Genomic DNA, 15,638 nt, shown 5'->3' with positions numbered 1-15,638 from the left:
TATAAACTAGCAAAACAAGAAGATATTAAGAAGACACAAAAAACAGAAGATATAAATAAGCAAAAAAAAGAAGATATCCAGAAGCAAAAAAAAATATCAAGAAGCAAAAAAAGATATCAAAAAGCAAAAAAAAGAAGATATCAAGAAGCAAAAAAAGAAGATATAACGCAGCATAAAAAAAGATATCCAGAAGCAAAAAAAAACAAGATTTAAAGAAGCTAAAAAAAACAGAAGATATCAAGAAGCAAAAAAACAGAAGATATCAAGCAGCAAAAAAACAGAAGATATCAAGAATAAAAAAAGGTATCAAAAAGCAAAAAAAGAAAAGATATCAAGAAGCAAAAAACAAGATATCAAGAAGCAAAAAAAAAGGAGATATAAAGCAGCGGAAAAAAACAAGATATCAAGAAGCAAAAAAAAAACAAGATATCAAGTAGCAAAAAAAGAAGATATTAATAATAAAAAAAAGAAGATATCAAGAAGCAAAAAAAAACAAGAAATCAAGAAGCAAAAATAAACAAGATATCAAGAAGCAAAAAAAAAGGAGATATAAAGCAGCGAAAAAAAACAAGATATCAAGAAGCAAAAAAAAACAAGATATCAAGAAGCAAAAAAAGAAGATATCAAGAAGCAAAAAAGATATAAAGAAGCAAAAAAAAGATATCAAACAGCGAAAAAAAAAGAAGATATCAAGAAGCAAAAAAAAAGAAGATATTAAGAAGCAAAAAAAAGAAGATATAAAGAAGAAGAAAAAGAAGATATAAAGAAGCAAAAAAAGATATCAAGACGCAAAAAAAACAGAAGATATAAAGAAGAAGAAAAAGAAGATATAAAGAAGCAAAAAAAGATATAAAGAAGCAAAAAAAAAGAAGATATCAAGAAGCAAAAAAAGAGAAGATATCAAGAAGCAAAAAAAAAAAGATATCAAGAGGGAAAAAAGAAGATATCAAGAAGCAAAAAAAGAAGATATAAAGCAGAAAAAAAGATATCAAGAAGCAAAAAAAGTAGATACCAAGAAGCAAATAAAGACGATATCAAGAAGCAAAAAAAGAAGATATAAAGCAGCAAAAAAAAAAGATATTAAGAAGCAAAAATACAAGATATCAAAAAGCAAAAGAAAAGATTTCAAGAAGCAAAAAAAAAAACAGAAGATATAATGAAGAAAAAAAAGATATCAAGAAGCAAAAAAAAAGAAGATATAAAGAAGCAAAAAAAAAGAAGGTATCAAGAAGCAAAAAAAAACCAGGAGATATCAAGATGCAAAAAAAAGAAGATATCAAGAAGCAAAAAAAGAAGATATCAAGAAGCAAAAAAAAAAAAGATATTAAGAAGCAAAAAAAAGAAGATATCAAGAAGCAAAAAGACAAGATATCAAGAAGCAAAAAAGAAGATATCAAGAAGCAAAAAAAAACACAAGATAACAAGTAGCAAAAAAAGAAGATATTAAGAATACACAAAAAAACAGAAGATATAAATGAGCAAAAAAAAGAAGATATCAAGAAGCAAAAAAAAAAGATATCAAGATGCAAAAAAATATCAAAAAGCAAAAAAAAAGAAGATATCAACAAGCAAATAACAAACAGGAGATATCAAGAAGCAAAAAAAAAACAGGAGATATCAAGAAGCAAAAAGAAGAAGATATCAAGAAGCAAAAAAAAACAAGATATCAAAGAGCAAAAAAAGAAGAATATATCAAGAATAAAAAAAAATATATCAAGAAGCAAAACAAAGAAGATATCAAGCAAAAAAACAGAAGATATCAAGAAGCAAAAAAAATATATCAAGAAGCAGAAAAAAGATATCAAGAAGCAAAAAAAAAAGAATATATCAAGAAGCAAAAAAAGAATATATCAAGAAGCAAAAAAAAGAATATATCAAGAAGCAAAAAATAAACAAGATATCAAGTAGCAAAAAATATATCAAGAAGCAAAAAAAGAAGATATCAAAAATCAAAAAAGAAGGTATCAAGAAGCAAAAAAAAAACAAGATATCAGGAAGCAGAAAACAAGATATCAAGAAACAAAAAAAAGAAGATACCAAGAAGCAAAAAAGATACCAAGAAGCAAAAACAAGATATCAAAAAGCAAAAAAAACTCAAGATATCAAGTAGCAAAAAAGATATCAAGAAGTAAAAAAAAAGAAGATATAAAGCAGAATAAAATACATCAAGAAGCAAAAAAAAAAAAGATATCAAGAAGCAAAAAAAAAAGATATCAAGAAGCAAAAAAAAAACAAGATATCAGGAAGCAGAAAACAAGATATCAAGAAACAAAAAAAAGAAGATACCAAGAAGCAAAAAAGATACCAAGAAGCAAAAACAAGATATCAAAAAGCAAAAAAAAAAAAAATATCAAGAAGCAAAAAAAGAAGATATCAAGAAGAAAAAAAACACAAGATATAAACTAGCAAAACAAGAAGATATTAAGAAGACACAAAAAACAGAAGATATAAATAAGCAAAAAAAAGAAGATATCCAGAAGCAAAAAAAAATATCAAGAAGCAAAAAAAGATATCAACAAGCAAAAAAAAGAAGATATCAAGAAGCAAAAAAAGAAGATATAACGCAGCAAAAAAAAGATATCCAGAAGCAAAAAAAAACAAGATATAAAGAAGCTAAAAAAAACAGAAGATATCAAGAAGCAAAAAAACAGAAGATATCAAGAAGCAAAAAAACAGAAGATATCAAGAATAAAAAAAGGTATCAAAAAGCAAAAAAAGAAAAGATATCAAGAAGCAAAAAACAAGATATCAAGAAGCAAAAAAAAAGAAGATATAAAGAAGCGAAAAAAAACAAGATATCAAGAAGCAAAAAAAACAAGATATCAAGTAGCAAAAAAAGAAGATATTAATAATAAAAAAAAGAAGATATCAAGAAGCAAAAAAAGAAGATATCAAGAAGCAAAAAAGATATAAAGAAGCAAAAAAAAGATATCAAACAGCGAAAAAAAAAGAAGATATCAAGAAGCAAAAAAAAAGAAGATATTAAGAAGCAAAAAAAAGAAGATATAAAGAAGAAGAAAAAGAAGATATAAAGAAGCAAAAAAAGATATCAAGAAGCAAAAAAAACAGAAGATATAAAGAAGAAGAAAAAGAAGATATAAAGAAGCAAAAAAAGATATAAAGAAGCAAAAAAAAGAAGATATCTAGAAGCAAAAAAAGAGAAGATATCAAGAAGCAAAAAAAAAAAGATATCAAGAGGGAAAAAAAGAAGATATCAAGAAGCAAAAAAAGAAGATATAAAGCAGAAAAAAAAGATATCAAGAAGCAAAAAAGGTAGATACCAAGAAGCAAATAAAGACGATATCAAGAAGCAAAAAAAAGAAGATATAAAGCAGCAAAAAAAAGATATAAAGAAGCAAAAATACAAGATATCAAGAAGCAAAAGAAACGATATCAAGAAGCAAAAAAAAACAGAAGATATCAAGAAGAAAAAAAAAGATATCAAGAAGAAAAAAAAGAAGATATAAAGAAGCAAAAAAAAGAAGGTATCAAGAAGCAAAAAAAAAACAGGAGATATCAAGATGCAAAAAAAAGAAGATATCAAGAAGCAAAAAAAGAAGATATCAAGAAGCAAAAAAAATATATCAAGAAGCAGAAAAAAGCCATCAAGAAGCAAAAAAAGAAGATATTAAGAAGCAGAAAAAAAAAGATATCAAGAAGCAAAAAAAAAGAAGATATAAAGAAGAAAAAAAGATATCAAGAAGCAAAAAAAGATGCCAAAAAGCAAAAAAAAGATATCAAGAAGCAAAAAAAAGATATTAAGAAGCAAAAAGAAGATATAGAGAAGCAAAAAAAAAGATATCAAGAAGCAAAAAGAAGAATATATCAGGAAGCAAAAAAAAGGAATATATCAAGTAGCAAAAGAATAGAAGATATCAAGCAGAAACAAAGAAGCTATAAAGATAAAAAAAGAAGATATCAAGAAGCAAAAAAAAGATATCAAGGAGAAAAAGAAAGACGATATCAAGAAGCAAAAAAAAGAAGATATCAAGAAGCAAAAAAAAAACAGGAGATATCAAGAAGAACTAAAAAAAGAAGATATCAAGAAGCAAAAAAAAAAAACAAGATATCAAGAAGCAAAAAAAGAAGATATCAAGTAGAAAAAAAATATCAAGGAGCAAAAAAAGAAGATATCAAGAAGCAAAAAAAAAATAAGATATAAAGAAACAAAAAAAGAAGATATCAAGAAACAAAAAAAGAAGATATCAAGAAGCAAAAAAAACAAGATATCAAGAAGCAAAAAAAGAAGATATCAAGAAGCAGAAACAAAGTATATATCAAGAAGCAAAAAAAAGATATCAAGAAGCAAAAAAAGAAGATATCAAGCAAAAAAACAGAAGATATCAAGAAGCAAAAAAATATATCAAGAAGCAGAAAAAAAGATATCAAGAAGCAAAAAAAAAAGATATCAAGTAGCAAAAAAGATATCAAGAAGCAAAAAAAAGAAGATATAAAGCAGAATAAAATACATCAAGAAGCAAAAAAAGAAGATATCAAAAATCAAAAAAGAAGGTATCAAGAAGCAAAAAAAAACCAAGATATCAGGAAGCAGAAAACAAGATATCAAGAAACAAAAAAAAGAAGATACCAAGAAGCAAAAAAGATACCAAGAAGCAAAAACAAGATATCAAAAAGCAAAAAAAAAAAAAATATCAAGAAGCAAAAAAAGAAGATATCAAGAAGAAAAAAAACACAAGATATCAACTAGCAAAACAAGAAGATATTAAGAAGACACAAAAAACAGAAGATATAAATAAGCAAAAAAAGAAGATATCCAGAAGCAAAAAAAAATATCAAGAAGCAAAAAAAGATATCAAAAAGCAAAAAAAAGAAGATATCAAGAAGCAAAAAAAGAAGATATAACGCAGCAAAAAAAAGATATCCAGAAGCAAAAAAAAACAAGATATAAAGAAGCTAAAAAAAACAGAAGATATCAAGAAGCAAAAAAACAGAAGATATCAAGAAGCAAAAAAACAGAAGATATCAAGAATAAAAAAAAGGTATCAAAAAGCAAAAAAAGAAAAGATATCAAGAAGCAAAAAACAAGATATCAAGAAGCAAAAAAAAAGAAGATATAAAGAAGCGAAAAAAAACAAGATATCAAGAAGCAAAAAAAAACAAGATATCAAGTAGCAAAAAAAGAAGATATTAATAATAAAAAAAAGAAGAAATCAAGAAGCAAAAAAAGAAGATATCAAGAAGCAAAAAAGATATAAAGAAGCAAAAAAAAGATATCAAACAGCGAAAAAAAAAGAAGATATCAAGAAGCAAAAAAAAAAGAAGATATTAAGAAGCAAAAAAAGATATCAAGAAGCAAAAAAAAGAGAAGATATAAAGAAGAAGAAAAAGAAGATATAAAGAAGCAAAAAAAGATATAAAGAAGCAAAAAAAAGAAGATATCAAGAAGCAAAAAAAGAGAAGATATCAAGAAGCAAAAAAAAAAAGATATCAAGAGGGAAAAAAAGAAGATATCAAGGAGCAAAAAAAGAAGATATAAAGCAGAAAAAAAAGATATCAAGAAGCAAAAAAAGTAGATACCAAGAAGCAAATAAGGACGATATCAAGAAGCAAAAAAAAGAAGATATAAAGCAGCAAAAAAAAGATATAAAGAATCAAAAATACAAGATATCAAGAAGCAAAAGAAACGATATCAAGAAGCAAAAAAAAACAGAAGATATCAAGAAGAAAAAAAAAGATATCAAGAAGAAAAAAAAGAAGATATAAAGAAGCAAAAAAAAGAAGGTATCAAGAAGCAAAAAAAACCCAGGAGATATCAAGATGCAAAAAAAAGAAGATATCAAGAAGCAAAAAAAGAAGATATCAAGAAGCAAAAAAAGAAGATATCAAGAAGCCAAAAAAAAAAGATATCAAGAAGCAAAAAAAAGAAGATATCAAGAAGCAAAACAACAAGATATCAAGAAGCAAAACAGAAGATATCAAGAAGCAAAAAAAACCACAAGATAACAAGAAGCAAAAAAAAAAAATTAAGAATACACAAAAAAAAACAGAAGATATAAATAAGCAAAAAAAGAAGATATCAAGAAGCAAAAATAAAAGATATCAAGAAGCAAAAAACAAACAGGAGATATCAAGAAGCAAAAAAAACAGGAGATATCAAGAAGCAAAAAGAAGAAGATATCAAGAAGCAAAAAAAACAAGATATCAAGAAGCAAAAAAAGAAGATATGAAGAAGCAAAAAAAAGAATATATAAAGAATAAAAAAAAATATCAAGAAGCAAAACAAAGAAGATATCAAGCAAAAAAACAGAAGATATCAAGAAGCAAAAAAAATATATCAAGAAGCAAAAAAAAGAAGATATCAAGAAGCAGAAAAAAGCCATCAAGAAGCAAAAAAAGAAGATATTAAGAAGCAGAAAAAAAGATATCAAGAAGAAAAAAAAAGAAGATTTAAAGAAGAAAAAAGATATCAAGAAGCAAAAAAAGATGCCAAAAAGCAAAAAACAGATATCAAGAAGCAAAAAAAAGATATTAAGAAGCAAAAAGAAGAAGATATCGAGAAGCAAAAAAAAAAAGATATCAAGAAGCAAAAAGAAGAATATATCAAGAAGCAAAAAAAAAAGAATATATCAAGGAGCAAAAAATAGAAGATATCAAGAAGCAAAAAAAAAATATCAAGGAGCAAAAAAAGAAGATATCAAGAAGAAAAAAAAGAAGATATCAAGAAGCAAAAAAAAAGAATATATCAAGAAGCAAAAAAAGAAGATATCAAGAAGCAAAAAAAAAGAATATATCAAGAAGCAAAAAAAAAATATCAAGAAGCAAAAAAAGAAGATATCAAGCAAAAAAACAGAAGATATCAAGAAGCAAAAAAAAATATATCAAGAAGCAGAAAAAAAGATATCAAGAAGCAAAAAAAAGAAGATATCAAGAAGAAAAAAAATATCAAGGAGCAAAAAAAGAAGATATAAAGAAGCAAAAAAAAAGAAGATATCAAGAAACAAAAAAAGAAGATATCAAGAAACAAAAAAAGAAGATATCAAGAAGCAAAAAAAAGAATATATCAAGAAGCAAAAAAAGAAGATATCAAGAAGCAAAAAAAAAGATATCAAGAAGCAAAAAAAGAAGATATCAAGCAAAAAAACAGAAGATATCAAGAAGCACAAAAAAATATATCAAGAAGCAGAAAAAAAGATATCAAGAAGAAAAAAAAAAAAGATATCAAGAAGCAAAAAAAACTCAAGATATCAAGTAGCAAAAAAGATATCAAGAAGCAAAAAAAAAGAAGATATAAAGCAGAATAAAATACATCAAGAAGCAAAAGAAAGAAGATATCAAGAATCAAAAAAGAAGGTATAAAGAAGCAAAGAAAAAACAAGATATCAGGAAGCAGAAAACAAGATATCAAGAAACAAAAAAAGGAGATACCAAGAAGCAAAAATGATACCAAGAAGCAAAAAAAAAATATCAAAAAGCAAAAAAAAGATATCAAGAAGCAAAAACAAAGATATCAAGAAGCAAAAAAAAGAAGATATCACGAAGCAAAAAAAAAAGATATCAAGAAGCAAAAAAAAAGATATTAAGAAGCAAAAAAAATAAGATATCAAGAAGCAAAAAAAGAAGATATCAAGAAGCAAAAAAAAACAAGATATCAAGAAGCAAAAAAAAAAACAGAAGATATAAAGGAGAAAAAAAGAAGATATCAAGAAGAAAAAAAAATATCAAGAAGAAAAAAAAGAAGATATCAAGAAGCAAAAAAAAAGAAGATATAAAGAAGAAAAAAAAACAAGATATCAACAAGAAAAAAAAGAAGATATGAACAACCAAGAAAAAAAGAAGATATCAAGAAGCAAAAAAAATATATCAAGAAGCAGAATAAAATACATCAAGAAGCGAAAAAAAGAAGATATCAAGAAGCAAAAAAGAAGGTATCAAGAAGCAAAAAAAACAAGATATAAACAAGCAGAAAAAAACATATAAAGAAGCAAAAAGAAGAAGATATTAAGAAGCAAAAAAGATATCAAGAAGCAAAAATAAGATATCAAAAAGCGAAAAAGATATCAAGTAGCAAAACAAAGGAGATATCAATAAGCAAACAAAGATATCAAGAATCAAAAAAAAGATACCAAAAAGCAAAAAAAAGATATCAAGAAGCAAATAAAAGATATTAAGAAGCAACAAAGAAGATATGAAGAAGCAAAATAAAAGAAGATATCAAGAAGCAAAAAGAAGAAGATATCGAGAAGCAAAAAAAGAAAGATATCAAGAAGCAAAATAAAAAGAATATATAAAGGAGCAAAAAATAGAAGATATTAAGCAAAAACAAAGAAGCTATAAAAAAGAAAAAAAGAAGATATCAAGGAGAAAAAAAAACAGGAGATATCAAGAAGCAAAAAATACAAGATATCAAGTAGCAAAAAAAAAACAAGATATCAAGAAGCAAAAAAAGAAGATATCAAGAAGCAAAAAAAAGAAGATATCAAGAAACAAAAAAAGAAGATGTCAAAAAACAAAAAAGGAAGATATAAAGAAGCAAAAAAAAACAAGATATCAAGAAGCAAAAAAAGAAGATATGAAAAAGCAAAAAAAAAAGAATATATCAAGAAGCAAAAAAAAGATATCAAGAAGCAAAACAAAGAAGATATCAAGCATAAAAACAGAAGATATCAAGAAGCAAAAAAAATATATCAAGAAGCAGAAAAAAAGATATCAAGAAGCAAAAAAAAAGAATATATTAAGAAGCAAAAAAACATACAAGATATCAAGTAGAAAAAAAGATATCAAGAAGCAAAAAAAGAAGATATAAAGCAGAATAAAATACATCAAGAAGAAAAAAAAAAGATATCAAGAATCACAAAAGAAGGTATCAAGAAGCAAAAAAACAAGATATCAAGAAGCAGAAAGAAAGATATAAAGAAGCAAAAAAAGAAGATACGAAGAAGCAAAAAAGATATCAAGAAGCAAAAAAAACAAGATATCAAGAAGCAAAAAAAAGAAGATATCAAGAAGCAATAAAAAAAGATATTAAGAAGCAAAAAAAGAAGATATAAAGAAGCAAAATAAAAGAAGATATCAAGAAGTAAAAAGGAGAAGATATCGAGAAGCAAAAAAAAAAGATATCAAGAAGCAAAAAGAAGAAGATATCAAGAAGGAAAAAAGAATATATCAAGAAGCAAAAATAGAAGATATCAAGCAAAAACAAAGAAGCTATCAAGAAGCAAAAAAAGAAGATATAAAGAAGCAAAATAAAAGAAGATATCAAGAAGCAAAAAGAAGAAGATATCGAGAAGCAAAAAAAAAAGATATCAAGAAGCAAAAAGAAGAAGATATCAAGAAGCAAAAAAAAAGAATATATAAAGCAGCAAAAAATAGAAGATATCAAGCAAAAACAAAGAAGCTATAAAAAAGAAAAAAAAGAAGATATCAAGGAGAAAAAAAACAGGAGATATCAAGAAGCAAAAAAAAACAAGATATCAAGTAGCAAAAAAAAAACAAGATATCAAGAATCAAAAAAAGAAGATATCAAGAAGCAAAAAAAAGAAGATATCAAGAAACAAAAAAAGAAGATATCAAAAAACAAAAAAGGAAGATATAAAGAAGAAAAAAAAAACAAGATATCAAGAAGCAAAAAAAGAAGATATGAAAAAGCAAAAAAAAAGAATATATAAAGAAGCAAAAAAAAAAATATCAAGAAGCAAAACAAAGAAGATATCAAGCATAAAAACAGAAGATATCAAGAAGCAAAAAAAAATATCAAGAAGCAGAAAAAAAGATATCAAGAAGCAAAAAAAAGAATATATCAAGAAGCAAAAAAAAAAATACAAGATATCAAGTAGCAAAAAAGATATCAAGAAGCAAAAAAAGAAGATATAAGGCAGAATAAAATACATCAAGAAGCAAAAAAAAGAAGATATCAAGAATCACAAAAGAAGGTATAAAGAAGCAAAAAAAAACAAGAAGCAGAAAGAAAGATATAAAGAAGCAAAAAAAGAAGATACGAAGGAGCAAAAAAGATATCAAGAAGCAAAAAAAAAACAAGATATCAAGAAGCAAAATAAAAGAAGATATCAAGAAGTAAAAAGGAGAAGATATCAAGAAGCAAAAAAAAGATATCAAGAAGCAAAAAGAAGAAGATATCAAGAAGAAAAAAAAGAATATATCAAGAAGCAAAAATAGAAGATATCAAGCAAAAACAAAGAAGCTATCAAGAAGCAAAAAAAGAATGTATTAAGAAGCAAAAAAAAAAGATATCAAGAAGCAAAAAGAAGAATATATCAAGAAGCAAAAAAAAAGAATATATCAAGGAGCAAAAAATAGAAGATATCAAGCAAAAACAAAGAAGCTATAAAGATAAAAAAAGAAGATATCAAGAGGAAAAAAAAGATATCAAGGAGAAAAAGAAAGAAGATATCAAGAAGCAAAAAAAAGAAGATGTCAAGAAGCAAAAAAACAGGAGATATCAAGAAGCAAAAAAAAATATCAAGGAGCAAAAAAAGAAGATATCAAGAAGCAAGAAAAAGAGGATATCAAGAAACAAAAAAAGAAAATATCAAGAAACAAAAAAAGAAGATATCAAGAAGAAAAAAAAAAAGAAGATATCAAGAAGCAAAAAAAAGAAGATATCAAGAAGCAAAATAAAAGAATATATCAAGAAGCAAAAAATAGAAGATATCACGAAGCAAAAAAAGAAGATATGAAGCAAAAAAAAACAGAAGATATATAGAAGCAAAAAAATATATCAAGAAGCAGAAAAATGAAGATATAAAGCAGAATAAAATATATCAAGAAGCAAAAAAAGGAGATATCAAGAATAAAAAAAGAAGATATCAAGAAGAAAAATATCAAGAAGCAAAAAAAAAAGATATCAAGAAGCAAAAAAGAAGATATCAAGAACCAAAAACAAAGAAGATATCAATAAGCAAAAAAAAGATATCAAGGAGCAAAAAAAAGAAGATATCAAGAAGTAAAAAAAGAAGATATCAAGAAGCAAAAAAAAAGAAGATATCAAGAAGCAAAAAAAAAAGATATCAAGAAGCAAAAAAAAAAGAAGATATCAAGAAGCACAAAAAAAACAGGAGATATCAAGAAGCAAAAAAAAGATATCAAGAAGCAAAAAAAAGATATCAAGAAGCAAAAAAAAGAAGATACCCAGAAGCCAAAAAGATACCAATAAGCAAAAATAAGATATCAAAAAGCAAAAAAAAGATATCAAGAAGCAAAAAAAGAATATATCAAGAAGCAAAAAAAAAGAATATATCAAGAAGCAAAACAAAGAAGATATCAAGAAGCAAAAAAAAGAAGATATCAAGAAGCAAAAAAAGAAGATATCAAGAAGCAAAAAAAAACGATATCAAGAAGCAAAATATCAAGAAGCAAAAAAAAGATATCAAGAAGCAAAAAAAAGAAGATATCAAGAAGTAAAAAAAGAAGATATCAAGAAGCAAAAAAAAGAAGATATCAAGAAGCAAAAAAAAAAAGATATCAAGAAGCAAAAAAAGAAGATATCAAGAAGAAAAAAAAAAACAGGAGATATCAAGAAGCAAAAAAAAGATATCAAGAAGTAAAAACAAACAATATATTAAGAAGCAAAACAAAACAAGATATCCAGAAGCAAAAAAGAAGATATCAAGAAGCAAAAAAAAGAATATATCAAGAAGCAATAAAAAGAAGATATCAAGAAGCAAAAAAAATATATATCAAGAAGCAAAAAAACATATCAAGAAGCAAAAAAAAGAATATATCAAGAAGCAAAAAAACAAGATATCCAGAAGCAAAAAAAAAAACAAGATATCAAGTAGCAAAAAAGATATCAAGAAGGAAAAAAAGAAGATATCAAGAAACAGAAAAAAGATATCAAGAAGCAAAAAGAAGAAGATTTCAAGAAGCAAAAAAAAAGAAGATATCAAGAAGCAAAAAAAGAAGATATCAAGAAGAAAAAAAGAACATATCAATAAGCAAAAAAAAGAAGATATTAAGAAGCAAAAAAAAGAAGATATCAAGAAGCAAAAAAAAGGAAGATATCAAGAAGCAAAAAACATATCAAGAAGCAAAAAAAAAGATATCAAAAAGCAAAAAAAAAAGATATCAAGAAGCAAAAAGAAAGATATTAAGAAGCAAAAAAAAGAAGATATAAAGAAGCAAAATAAAAGAAGATATCAAGAAGCAAAAAGAAGATATCGAGAAGCAAAAAAAAAAGATATCAAGAAGCAAAAAGAAGAAGATATCAAGAAGGAAAAAAGAAGAATATATCAAGAAGCAAAAAATAGAAGATATCAAGCAAAAACAAAGAAGCTATCAAGAAGCAAAACAAAGAAGCTATCAAGAAGCAAAAAAAAGAAGATATCAAGAAGCAAAAAAGAGAAGATATCAAGAAGCAAAAAAAAGAAGATATCAAGAAGCAAAAAAAAAAGATATCAAGAAGCAAAAAAAAGATATCAAGAAGCAAAAAAAACAAGATATCAAGAAGCAAAAAAAAAAAGAAGAAAAAAGAGGAAAACTCACAAGTTAAGAGAAAGAGCGGAGTATATGGGTTCGTTCGGAGGGCTTCATGGCTAATTTTGACAAAGTTGTTTTCCGGATCATTTTGTGAATCAACTTGGATTCCAAATAAAGTTGAAGCATTTATATCCATTGTATGAACTGAAAATAATCTGAAATACGAAATAGTAGAAATTTGTAATAAAAGGCAGGTCCTACCAATAGCATAATCATATTCAATTTAACATCCGTTTTACGTTCTGGCATGTGTTTGGCGGCTTTTAGAAATTGACTTCCAAACAAACATATCTCTGGCCAGGTCTTTCTCTCTCATGCCCTTCCTTATTACTTCCTCCCACGTTTCTCTTGGTCATCCCCTGAAAACTGGTCCTTTTATGTCAACTGATCTACGTGTCATGACCTTTGTTTAGAGAGACAATGGATATTCTCTGTAAGGGTGGTTGCGCATCTAATTGTGAAGAAAGATTTGTGAAATCCCCAATCGGCATTGCTTGATTCCAGTGACAAGGAGAGGTCCAGGACGACTGGAAACAGATAAGTAGACAGCACATACAGTGCCTGCTATTCCCAAATGGCTACCCATTTAGTACTGACCAGGTTCAACGTTGCTTAACTTCAGTGATCTAACGGGAACCGGCGTATTAATGTGATTATGTCATATATGTTCTACATCTATTAGGCTAGTGCAAAAATAATGTCGTTTTTTTTTAATGTTCAACTATAAATATAAAAACAACATTTTTGCATCAACACAATACTAAAGAACTCTCATACATTCTTTCAATTTTATTAATTCAACAAAGTCGCTTTTTCAGTGCATATATCTCTATACTGTCGTTAACACTCATTGTATCAACATATATGATTTCTAACACTTGTTTAATCCTTTTCCTCAAGTTGTTTTTGGGTCTTGATAAGTTATGATTTATATTAGAAAATTAATTACTTAAATAGAAAAGAAAATTTTAATTAATATTTTAAATTTTATGATTTGACACTTGCGCATTACTGTACAGGAGAACTTTTCTGCTTTCAGTTAGAAGAGCGCATATTAGAAGGGGAGACAACCAGGAGAATGGAAAATCTTAACAAATATAAACAATACAATAAAAGAAAAGAAAATACTAATTACCTAAACATTTATTGAATGAAATAAAATTAAGAAAATAGAACAGACGGGAATACGACTTTATTATAATAGAAGATTAAAGCAAGGATGCCCGAACGTTCCAATATATATATATATATATATATATATATATATATATATATATATATATATATATATATATATATATATATATATATTCCACAGATTATATATACAGGGTGTCCGTAAAGTTACTATACAGTCTTATTGTTTTATTGTATTATATTTGTATTAATAGTTAATATATTACAGGGTGTCTGTATAGTAACTTGTAAGACTGTATAGTAACTTTACGGACACCCTGTATATACTCTGTGGAATATATATATATATATATATATATATATATATATATATATATATATATATATATATATATATATATATATATATATATATACCTTTTAACCTTTATATATCTAATTTTAAATAAATGAGAATATAATTATAAAAACTACTAATTATAGTGGGGGTGATAAGTAGTTAAATGGATTAATCCAAAGCTTATAAATACAAGACTGATAAATTAAAAAATGTATCCATTTCAAATGGATAGTACCAGTCAAGGATCCGTCACTTGACACTTAGCCCAAAAGGTGAGGGGCCGGGAACCGGCCCAGCACCTTTTGGACTGAGGTACACCGCTTGGGTAATACCTAGGAGGTCCACCCTCCCAGGCCTTGCCACCGGGCTTTCCGGTGGGGCAAGTTTATTGCTTGTTGCCTGAGGCGCCCCGACCGGGGAATGCCGACGGGGTTACTCAGGCAATTTTTAAAATTGCAGGAGTGCCCCTCCTTTAGGGGAGCCTGCTGGGTTACCACTTTCCGGCCTTGTGCCACATTTTGCTGAGTGGACAGCAAATAAATATAATCCATTTCAAATGGATAGTACCAGTCAAGGATCCGTCACTTGACACTTAGCCCAAAAGGTGAGGGGCCGGGAACCGGCCCAGCACCTTTTGGACTGAGGTACACCGCTTGGGTAATACCTAGGAGGTCCACCCTCCCAGGCCTTGCCACCGGGCTTTCCGGTGGGGCAAGTTTATTGCTTGTTGCCTGAGGCGCCCCGACCGGGGAATGCCGACGGGGTTACTCAGGCAATTTTTAAAATTGCAGGAGTGCCCCTCCTTTAGGGGAGCCTGCTGGGTTACCACTTTCCGGCCTTGTGCCACATTTTGCTGAGTGGACAGCAAATAAATATAATCCATTTCAAATGGATAGTACCAGTCAAGGATCCGTCACTTGACACTTAGCCCAAAAGGTGAGGGGCCGGGAACCGGCCCAGCACCTTTTGGACTGAGGTACACCGCTTGGGTAATACCTAGGAGGTCCACCCTCCCAGGCCTTGCCACCGGGCTTTCCGGTGGGGCAAGTTTATTGCTTGTTGCCTGAGGCGCCCTGACCGGGGAATGCCGACGGGGTTACTCAGGCAATTTTTAAAATTGCAGGAGTGCCCCTCCTTTAGGGGAGCCTGCTAGGTTACCACTTTCCGGCCTTGTGCCACATTTTGCTGAGTGGACAGCAAATAAATATAATCCATCTCAAATGGATAGTTCCAGTCAAGGATCCGTCACTTGACACTCAGCTCAACAGGTGAGGGGCCGGAGACCGGCCCAGCACCTGTTGGACTGAGGTACACCGCCTGGGTAATACCTAGGAGGTCCACCATCCCAGGCCTTGCCACCGGGCTTTCCGGTGGGGCAAGTTTATTGCTTGTTGCCTGAGGCGCCCCGACCGGGGAATGCCGACGGGGTTACTCAGGTCATTTTTTAAAATTGCAGGAGTGCCCCTCCTTTAGGGGAGCCTGCTAGGTTACCACTTTCCGGCCTTGTGCCACATTTTGCTGAGTGGACAGCAAATAAATATAATCCATCTCAAATGGATAGTACCAGTCAAGGATCCGTCACTTGACACTCAGCTCAACAGGTGAGGGGCCGGAGACCGGCCCAGCACCTGTTGGACTGAGGTACACCGCCTGTGTAATACCTAGGAGGTCCACCCTCCCAGGCCTTGCCACCGGGCTTTCCGGTGGG

At 28.0% G+C, this 15,638-nt stretch overlaps 1 protein-coding gene across 1 annotated transcript in view; it reads right to left on the bottom strand.

Annotated features, from left to right (window-relative positions):
* LOC145260216 (lithocholate 6-beta-hydroxylase-like) overlaps positions 1–15,638 on the bottom strand; it is a 69,515-nt gene that overhangs the window by 18,431 nt on the left and 35,446 nt on the right. Inside the window, exon 7 of the mRNA XM_080118041.1 lies at positions 12,460–12,608. Within this exon, the coding sequence (XP_079974167.1) occupies positions 12,460–12,608 (149 nt within the window). The remainder of the gene's footprint in view (positions 1–12,459; positions 12,609–15,638) is intronic.

This window comes from Euprymna scolopes, chromosome 36 (genome assembly GCF_053919585.1).
Source record: "Euprymna scolopes isolate OS-2025 chromosome 36, ASM5391958v1, whole genome shotgun sequence".
NCBI classification, from domain to species: domain Eukaryota; kingdom Metazoa; phylum Mollusca; class Cephalopoda; order Sepiida; family Sepiolidae; genus Euprymna; species Euprymna scolopes.
This window is presented reverse-complemented; position numbering and strand designations above follow the sequence as displayed.